We start from the raw sequence: 10,306 nt of genomic DNA on the forward strand, positions 1-10,306 counted from the left end.
CCTTTACCCGAGAGAGCCGATTATCTGGCCGAAGTTAGGCCTACAGCTCCTACTGCAAAGTTTGCCCCTAATAAAGCAACAGTGGCAACAATGTATTGTGTCTCGCGACCGTTGAGTTAACGTGCTGTCAATCTCCACTCAGCATAATATGCTGCGGTTGCCTAGCAACAAGCAGGTTCAGAGTGAAAGTCGGGGCTGCATTCAAGACTAATGACTAGAGAACAGTAAATTCACTTTCTGTTCAGCTGCACGGGTGAACCGAACCTTTGTCATTGTGTGTTGCACAATTCACTTTGACACAATACATTCAATAGGCCTACGTTCATAAGTAGCCTACGCTATACAGGCACAGCAGGTTTATAGGCTACAGAAAAATGTCAGAGGCATGTGAAAAGCCTATGCTAAAGTGAAAATCCACATAAAAGAAAAACTTTGCAGACATTACACAATATGGGTATTTTATTTGGATCGCAAATAGAGCAGCTATATTGCTCTAGAGGCTATATTTTATAGCCCTTAAGACAATGCAAGTAAATTTGATATTGGTAGTCTTGAATTCTAGATAATTGGGAGAGTTGCTCACTGAAAATGATTGATCTATCAAAAAAAAGAAAATAGCATACACTACATTAATTAATTACCACTTTCAGACAGCGTTAATCTCCAATTTGTTCTCACAGCAAAACATATGCAGGATTTGGATTAGAGACAATAAAGTATAGCCTATAGGTCTACACCCAATACAAATCGTGAGAGGCAAAACTGTGTTGAGTTGAGTGCACAGTATATATATGTGGAGGTGTGTAGCCCCCCCCCCCCCCCCCCCTCTCCTCAAGTAAAATGTGTATCCTAGTAGTACCAGCTAGAAGAGTATAGATAAAACTGACGCAAGTGAAGAGATTCCGCATTACGTCATCGTAGAGGCCACATACTCGCTGGACTGCTCTAGTGCTGCTTGCTGCTGCTACGCCGCTCCACGAACATTTCCTACAAAACACAACCGTTGTGTTGCAAGTGGCGTAGAGTGGTGATACTGGACTCTGTACAGTGGTGAGATGAGCGTCTCGTGCAACGATGGACAATAGACCGCGAGTCGACATTCATCAGTCATCACGATATTGTATACTATACTGACTGTCTACTGGTGGATATGAAGTGACTCTCTGGCTGATATTCCTGGATGTAAACAGTGATGTTGGCATGACATGCCTCGAAATTCTGGTAAGTCTCGTGCAAAGTGCGCTGCAGGCAGGCAGCTGATCGCTCGTATGGTCTATAGTAGTGGTGCGGAGCGACCTTATAAGCTACTTTATTACTCTAAAATTAGTTCACTAAACTGGCGCGTTTTAACGTTGAAATGAGGGCAAATTGTCTTTATAAAAATAACAAACAAACATGTATAATATCCAGCGGATCTATGTTTTTCGCACTATAAAACCTCGTCGCTCAGATCGAGGTCGTGACAGGTGATGCTCTAGTCGTAACTGTCCATGCTTGCCTGTTGCCTTTCTTCTTAAACAAACCTTTTATCCTGGAAGAAAAGCTAATTCGTTTGCTGCTGGAATTTCATGATGAGCTCCCACTGATTTGCGTGTTAATAGTCGCACATACACAGACGATAACAATCCAAAATCATCAGTATAAAATATGTATAAATCACGAGTGAATTTCTTGAATTTCATATTGCTATAATAAATTGCATTTTTCAGTTATCTGTTATTTGGCACTGCATATAATACTTATAGGCTAGTATTTCCAACAGGAAATCACACCACATTATAAAATGCCATTATAGCCTAATACATAGTCAACTCAACAATCATACAGATCTGTCAGTCCTGTCGACAACAACACACACAACAACACACATGGTTCCCAAGTTCCCAAGCCCCCCCTGCTTACTAGGCGACACTGCAGAGGGCCCACTATAGCAGACAGCACAGGCTGGTACCAGAGGGCTTTAGTGTGTGCTACACTTGACTGTTTAGCCTATATAATGAAGCATTAAAACACTCGTTTTATTGCCTTTGCATTTATAAATGGCCACTGTAGTTCAGCTTAAGTTTGTGTATTCTCTCGCTGTTACAGGTTGGAAATCAGATGCCAATCGTTCATGCTCCCATGATGTAAAAATAACACTGGCCAATCAGCTGGGGGCAAATACACATGAACAGCTGCAATGTACTGTATGTTGCATGACAGCTTATGTTATGACTCGAGTCAGCTATGCCAGCAAAGTACAAATCACAACTCAAGCAACTGTTCACATTTGGAAATGCTGGACTATTGATGTACTGTACATGACTAACAAATCCAAGTAGTTCAAGGGAAGCACTGTGCCTTGTCTTGTGTTTTCTTTGTTCAGTTTCGAAAATAGACTAACATAAATAACTCTCTAATAAGGGAACGGTGCTTATGCTTGTCTTAAACACAGCTTAGCATCTGGCCCGACACAGTTCTTTTTTTGGAGATAGATGATAAGTAGGGTCACTGCCGAAAGAGTCTTTGGCTTAGTTTTGGCAGAGCACTACAATCATCTACAGTGTTTATGGTATACAAATGATTTGCTCTTTTAAGGGCAGTTATTTTCTAATGCTTGCCAGTCTTTGACAGTGGCACAGAGCAGGAGTAATGTTTGTTGGGCTGATGCCAAAGTGAGAGGTTTGGGGGCTGCAACTGGAGAGCCAGTAGAGCTGTACAGGAATGTGTAGCCTTCTCATTTGTAGTTAAAGATAGAGGCAGCGCAGTCTGACAGTTTCTCATTTCAGATTCCCTGAGCCAGTCCCATCCATTTGGGCAGCTTTTGTTGTTATGTCTCCTGGTTAGACGGGATTTATACTGTGTGTATAGTTGTTTTTATAAGAAGGACATGCCTTTGTGATAAGCGCACAGAGAAGAGGAATGCGACCATGGTACTTTCTGAAGGGTATGTCGATTGCCTCTTGCGATTGGTATTTTTATTTATTTATTGTGGTTTTTATATATATCTATGTTCTGTTGGATGTAATAACATTAATCAGTCTTGTGTATATCGGCCGGAAATTCACACCAGTCAGACAGCACATATTTTACGTGCGATGTGTGGGATATCGGTGTTAACAATAAAGCAGTGTACAATGCAAGTTTTCTCACCGTAAGAAAGATCATGCTGTGTATGCATTTACAGTACCATAGCAATTTATCAGAAGTGATGTAAGACAGCATTAATCAAAGTCACTCATCCTAACATTTAGTGTGTAGCCTACACATGCTCACTACACTACAGTTAGTATAATAATAATAATTGAAAGAAAAAAAAAAAATTATTATTATTAAATTATTATTTAACAGGAACACAGGGGAAGAACCAAATGCAGATGTCAGAGCAGGTGCAATTCAAAGGATTTACAGTATGCCTAAAACAGTACAAGGCTTACAGAATGGTGAGGCACCGAGGCAGGCAGTAGTCAAAAGCAGAAAAGTAGTCCCAACACAGGCAAAGAAATCCAAGTCCAAATAACAGGCAAAACGTACTAAAACGCAGGTCAGGCACGGCAGGCAGAACTGCTTCCAGAGACGGGACTCGGGTAACTAGAAACATGGAATACAATACAGATGCATTGACAATTTGGCAGGGACCAGCGGAAGTTAACTGGTATAGCTATTGACTGAGGGCTTGATTAGGAAAAGAGGTGCAGGTGGGGAAGCTCAGGTGACTGCAGGGTTGATATAAGAAGAGTGGGAACAGTGTGCTGATGGGTGGGGCGGTCAGGTGAGGTGACGGGCAAATGAGGGAAAGTCAGAGGGCATCTAGCAGAGGAGTATGGAATAGCAGGAAACATCCAGGCCATCCGGGGGTATAGGGCAGAAGCAGAGCTGGAGCGAGACCTCAGGTAGACGGCCTGGGGCATGCAGGAGCGCTGTTGACCCGGGCTGCAGGACCAACGCCCGGAGAGCAACCTGGACGCGGAGCATGTATGGAGGGGCAACCAGGAGGCATGTCTGAAGGGCTAGAGCTGCTCTGGACAACCTGACAACAGGCAACATAGGCAGAGCAGCTCTGGTGGACTGGCAGGAAGAACGAGTGTATAGGACCGTCGTCAGGAAGATTATCAGATGTGCGGACACACTGGAGGATTGGCAGGAGGATGGCCAGACAAGCAGAGCCACTCTGGAGGATTCCCTGGGCCGGCCGGCAACATTGCATGGGTTGAAAACGCTCTGTCTTCTGGAGGCCAATGGCATAGGCTGCTGCACCGCTCTGGGAAGAAAACAGGGCCGTTCTGGAGGTCGGCAACACGGTGGTGCTAGGTTTAGCTAGGACATCTAGGTGGTGCTAGGTGGTTCATCTAGGTGGTGCTAGGTTTAGCTAGGACATCTTCACTTGTCTTGCATCGTGGTTATATTGCACATCGCTGAAGCACAACATTTGGTGACGTGGAAGAAGTGGAAGACGTTTATGGACAGCTATAGCCTATGACTCATTTGTGGGGTATTTCAAGGCACCCTTTAACATTTAAGCGTGCGTCAGTGTTGACGTTTGTGGGTGAACAGTCAGGAGGGATGGTGGGCGGTGGGAGCAGAATGCGGTGCAGGTTGCCAGTTAAAATGATTAAATATCTTAACCCATTTTGGCCTGACGTCGACATTTTAAAAAATGTCTTCAAAATCCTGACAGTTTTCTGAAATACCGTTGTTTCTATATCAGTGGTGCTCAATTTTTCATGTCAAGGACCCCAAAGATTATATGTAATTGGCCTCCGACCCCCATCTGAAAATAATATTGTTCCAGGACCCCCCCCCCCCCCCAGGGGCAAAGATTTGAGTTAAAAACGTTCGTTCTGAAAAAATATATATTCCAAATTTGCGCCACATTTTTCACTATTTTTCTAAAATAGCAGACCAACAAGCTCGTAGCGCGCTGTGCCGCGCTACGAGCTTGTAGATCTGCTATTTTTCAATAGCTAACATAATGCTTAAAACACCAAAAGGGGTTCCCGCCCAAAATTCAATTCGCGATTCAATCTTTTAAAGTCAAGCTTCAATTCTGTTTACTGTTGTTAACAGTGTAACGGCCCCAATATTAGATGCTGTCAACATACATTGATATTTAAAGGACCATACTGATGTTATTGCATGTTTAGGCCACGTTTAATATACAGTAGTATAGTAAAACTCAAAAGGACTTCCATTATGAACTCATAGCCACACCTCTGCCAAATCTCTCCCACCAACCAGTTGTGGCAGTACATTTTCTGAAATGCTTTTCTGATTTGATTAAATTCATTAATCAGTATGAGACCTCCACCTGCATTGGATATTGGTGGTACCTAAGAAGAAGGAGAAAGAAAACATGCTATTTTTAAAGTGCCTGTGCCTGGTTATGATACGCTAATATTGTTCAATGACCATACCTTGCCCTTTGAGTGTGACATTTGTGGAATGGCATGAAATGCAATTTGTACAGCACACAAAATGTCTGTGTGTCGTTTCATAATATCTGCATCTACCACCTAAATAGCTTAATCTATTTCAGTTATTCATATAAATACCACGATAACAGTACTTAGAATGCCAAGCCATTTGTTTAACAGTTGCCCAAGCATCTGTATACTATGCAATATAATGCCACGATGCACAATCTCAACCCGAAAATATCTCGTAGAAGAAGTCAAAGAAGTTCTCTTCAAACTTCTCCCTGCAAATTCCCTGTAATGGCGGGATCTAGCGCTGTGTTTTTAGGAATGGAGTGACTGGGTTCTTTGCTACTATGGCAACAAACCACATGACTAGGTGTATTAGATTGCCTTGGACACTGTGCAGTGAGGCATGGTGTGAGCATTCATCCTGCCGGTCTGCCCCTTTGAAAGTCTTGTCCTTGTCTTACTCAAGTCTTTCTGTGACACCCCATGAGTCGGGACTGCATGGCTCTTTAGATTCTTGCATTAGATTAAAAGATATTCAGCCAAGTAAAAAAATAAAGAAAGAAAAACAGGAAAAAAAAGAAAAAAACAGATTAGTGCGTACAGTGAAAATATGTGACGTGTAATGACTTATCAATAAAGCTACAACCCGGAACACAAATTTTGCATGGTTGAGAATCTGCAATGGAGATGCATGGTTCTCTTTACTATCTTAACCCATTCAGGCCTGACGTCGAAAAAAAAAAAAAAAAAGTTTTCTAAATCATGACAATTTTCGGAAAGATTTGAGGCACATTTTAACGATTTTTCAAAAATAGCAGACCTACAAGTTCATAGCGCGCCACTCGGTGGCGCGCTATGAACTTGTAGATCTGCTATTTTTCAATAGCTAAATTATAACAATGTTTAAAACACCAAAAGGGGTTCCCGCCCCAAAATGGGTTAATGGTTAATGTGGTTAAACGCTAACGTGACATGGATGCGTTCCAGGTCTCAATGGATTAAATGCGCCAAGTCTCTGTACGTACTGTACATAGTGTGTACGTACGTCTGTAATCCACGTAACTCGAGAACCGTTCGCCCCACCGACTTCAAAATCGACACACGCGTTCCACACCCCCACAGGGGAGTGCAGTGCCCGGTGTCGAGTCCGTCGGACTCACGGTTGTCCAGAACCAGCACAAAAACCTCTGCCCGGGCTCTGGACCTGATGTTCTGACATCACAACGCTTCATACCGTATTATTTGGGCATGCCTGACACAGAACTGACATCACAATGATGTTCTGCATAGACTCCATATTTGGGCTTGCCCTGACAAATAACTCCATATATGGGCATAAAAGGGACACAATTACTGGGTGGGGCATGCATTTAGTTTCATTGAAAAAGTTAGAACTGGTTGACAAATAGTACTACCTGAAGCTCATAAGCGTGCCCTGCCCAAGCGGAGACTCTCTCTTGCTAGAGCAGTATGAAGTTTATTGGTCATATGCGGGAGAATCCCGGGTAGGACATCAGAAGTAACCAGTGTTGTTTTTGGCAGCAAATTTGGATTTTAGTTTTAGTCTTATATAGTCTCTTCAATAGTTTTAATTTAGTTTTAGTCACATTTTAGTCACCTGGAATGCTTTAGTCTAGTTTTAGTCGACTAAATGTCATACGATTTTAGTCGACTATTTATTTTTGTCGACTAAAATGTATTTTGGTGGGCGTTGATGCCGTTTTTACACCTGCTGAAAATAGACGATCTACGGCACTGCGACGCGTTGTGAGCTTGTAGATCTGCTATTTTCAGCATGCAACCAAGTGTAAAATGACTTATACGGGATCTCTTGTGGGTGAACTATCCCTTTAAGCCAGATTCTATACTTACGTAGTTGTGCATCGGTGTCATGCACCGAAAATACTAGATCTATACAAGCTTTGAGCTTGTAGATCTACAAGCTTTGAGCTTGTAGATCGGCTGTTGTCGGTGCACGTCACCCGTACACAACTAGTATAACCCATTTCGACCTGAGGACGATTCTACAAATCGAAAACCTATGTTTCTATGTCAGTGGTGCTCAAACTATTTCATGTCAAGGACCCCCAGAATTATCTGTATTTGGCCACCGAACCCCATCTGAAAATATGTTGTTCCAGGGACCCCCGCCAGAAGCAAAGATTTGAGTTAAAAACGTTCGCTCCGAAGGAATAAGAATATATATCTACAAGCTTGTAGCGCGGCACCGAGTGCCTCGCTACAAGCTTGTAGGTCTGCTATTTTTCAATAGCTAAAGTGTAACATAATGCTCCAAAACACCAAAAGGGGTTCCCTTCCCGCCCATAATGGGATAGTTCAAGCTTTACCAATAAAATCAGGGGTGCATATAAGACACTGACATCACTTTCCCCTCTTCTTCTTCCCGACCAGAATGATTGAAGATTTCAGGAGGAGCAGTGACACCACCATGGCAGACAGAAGGCAACTGTTTGTCGAGATGAGTAAGTGTGCACGGCCCTCGTCTCTGAAAGGACCACATTTCAATGTGATCGATGCTGGACGACGGTGCTCATCGACCATAAAAGTGGCAAATCCTTTTCTTATAACCTCCACGGAAAGGGGAATATCATGAACATGAAGTGACCCCCCTCCCCTCCCCCACTACACACACTACCACCACCACCAGTGTCAGCCAAATTCATATCGTTGCTGTCGGGGAGGAAACCTCATAACTCCATTTTTGAGGTTTTTGATTTTTTTTTGGGGGGCATTAATCTGTGCTATTGAACACCCTTTACGTCTGTGTGTTGTTTCGAAAGTATTGAACCAATGGAAAGTAGTAAAAAGTGCTTTGGGACAAAACCTCTTAACTCCATTGGACCCTCAAAATGTCTGCTAAAGCAACTAACTCCACCCCCTCTCATGGAAGTAATTGACAATATATAAAGTTACAACACCAACTTTGACGAGGCTGTATTGCTTTGTTTTAAAAATGTAAGGTTTTCTTAATTTCCTGTCAAATGTATATTTTTCACTTCCTGAAAAATGAACATTTCGGAGTTATGAGGTTTCCTCCCGACAGCTGAGATATGAAACACTGTCTCAAACAGACATGGCATGCCTCCCAATGTCACCGCTCAAATGCTTTCTCACTTATGTCGATGCCACCTCTCAAATCCTTTCTCCCTATGTGTTCATATGAGCGTGAAGCTACATGTGTCTTCCGTGGTTCCACAATGTCTGTCAGCCGCTGTTCGTTCCCCACTTCACAGGGACGTTCCCTCCTCAGTATTGTTGTTTCACAATCATTTCTTCTTTTCGGCAGGGGCTCAAGAGTTGGATTCTATAAGACTGTCAACGTACAGAACAGCTTGCAAGCTGAGATTTGTTCAGAAGAAATGCAACCGTGAGTATGCCTGGCACTGGTGTTGTTGGTTGTCGCGGCGGCAAGTCTTCCCAAGTTAAGAGACATTTTCTTTCCCTGTTTGTCTCCCCAGTACATTTAGTTGACATCTGGAACGTCATCGAGGCTTTCCGAGAAAATGGCCTCAACAGCATGGACCTCACCACGGAGTTCACGGTGGCTCGCCTAGAAGCGGTGCTGTCGACCATCTTCTACCAGCTGAACAAGCGCATGCCCACCACCCACCAAATCAACGTGGAACAGTGCATCAGTCTGCTGCTCAACTTCCTGCTGGCAGCCTATGACCCGTGAGTAAACATGTCATGTGACATGGTGCAGGGACGGGCACACATAGACATCAAAGGGGGGCTTCAGCCCCTGCCCTTTTATACCCGTCTGTAAAACAACAACAACAGACCTTTCCAGACCACGAATGTATAGCGTTTACTACATGGTGAAAGAAATAGCAAATGCCACTCCTTTCCCATGCCATGCCACGCCGGAAGGCAGCATTCAGGAGAATTGCTTTTTTCCCCCCTCCGAAGTCTCCTGAACTTGAACACAGTATTTTGGCGTTGAACAAATTTGTTTAGAAATCCATGTCGTTACACCTGCATCTCCACTAGCTAAAGACTGCTGGGTTGCGCCCTGAAAAGAGCTGATCTACAAGCTCTCAGCGCGCCGCAGTGCGACGCGTCGTGAGCTTGTAGATCAGCTATCTTCGCTATTTTTGGTCCAAAAGTGCCCTCGTCTTAACGGGATTTCAGCCCCTGCCCCTCTAACACTCCCTGCACGTCCCTGGACAGTTAACGCCATGTCCTTTTCATCGGTGAGCTTTTTGAAGGGGAAGCGCTGATTATGTGCATTCTGTGACGGCTAAATTGCAAACCGTTTGCCTTTATTATTATTATTCAAGTATTTTTATTGAAGATTATCGCACATGAGACAGGACAAACAACAGATACATGACAATTACAGAACAGATACAGGACAAAACAACAACACCAGTACTCAACATTCAAGCTTGTAGATATATATTCTTATATATATTCAAATCTTTGAATATATATTCCTTCGGAGCGAACGTTTTTAACTCAAATCTTTGCTTCTGGCAGGGGTCCCTGGAACAACATATTGTCAGATGGGGGTCGGTGGCCAAAATATTAAAGTCTGAAATACCACCCGTTTGCCTTTATAAATGTAATAACAGTCTTTCGCAGAATCGGTGACTCTTTTTTTTATGGACTGTGAAAGTGAGCTGAAGTTACAGAAAACATCTTATCTGTGAACATTGTATTATCTGGAACCGTGAAATTGAACCATGCATGCCTGTGTTATATATATATATGCGTTTTCTCTTTTCAGGGAAGGCCTTGGTAAAATATCTGTCTTTGTTGTGAAGATGGCCCTAGCAACCATCTGCGGAGGGAAGATTTTGGATAAATTAAGATGTAAGCAACACCATTTAACCCATTTTGACCTGCGATCAGATTCTACAAAATGTCTTCTACATCCT

General features: G+C 43.1%; 1 protein-coding gene across 9 annotated transcripts in view; it reads left to right on the forward strand.

Moving 5' to 3' along the window:
• Positions 1–1,113: 1,113 nt before the first annotated feature.
• The window catches only part of dtna (dystrobrevin, alpha), a 40,907-nt gene continuing 31,714 nt past the window's right edge, over positions 1,114–10,306 (forward strand). Inside the window, exons 1-5 of one of the 9 annotated variants that reach the window (XM_079530137.1) lie at positions 1,114–1,221; positions 7,818–7,888; positions 8,713–8,793; positions 8,885–9,098; positions 10,156–10,241. In XM_079530137.1, coding sequence (XP_079386263.1) covers positions 7,819–7,888; positions 8,713–8,793; positions 8,885–9,098; positions 10,156–10,241 — 451 coding nt within the window. In that variant the 5' untranslated portion in view covers positions 1,114–1,221; position 7,818. Of the gene's footprint in view, positions 1,222–2,535; positions 2,927–7,817; positions 7,889–8,712; positions 8,794–8,884; positions 9,099–10,155; positions 10,242–10,306 lie in introns of those variants that run through there. The other 8 variants (XM_079530143.1, XM_079530139.1, XM_079530141.1 and 5 more) reach the window with 8 other exon arrangements.

The sequence above is a fragment of the Electrona antarctica genome (assembly GCF_951216825.1).
Source record: "Electrona antarctica genome assembly, chromosome: 19".
Lineage (NCBI taxonomy): Eukaryota > Metazoa > Chordata > Actinopteri > Myctophiformes > Myctophidae > Electrona > Electrona antarctica.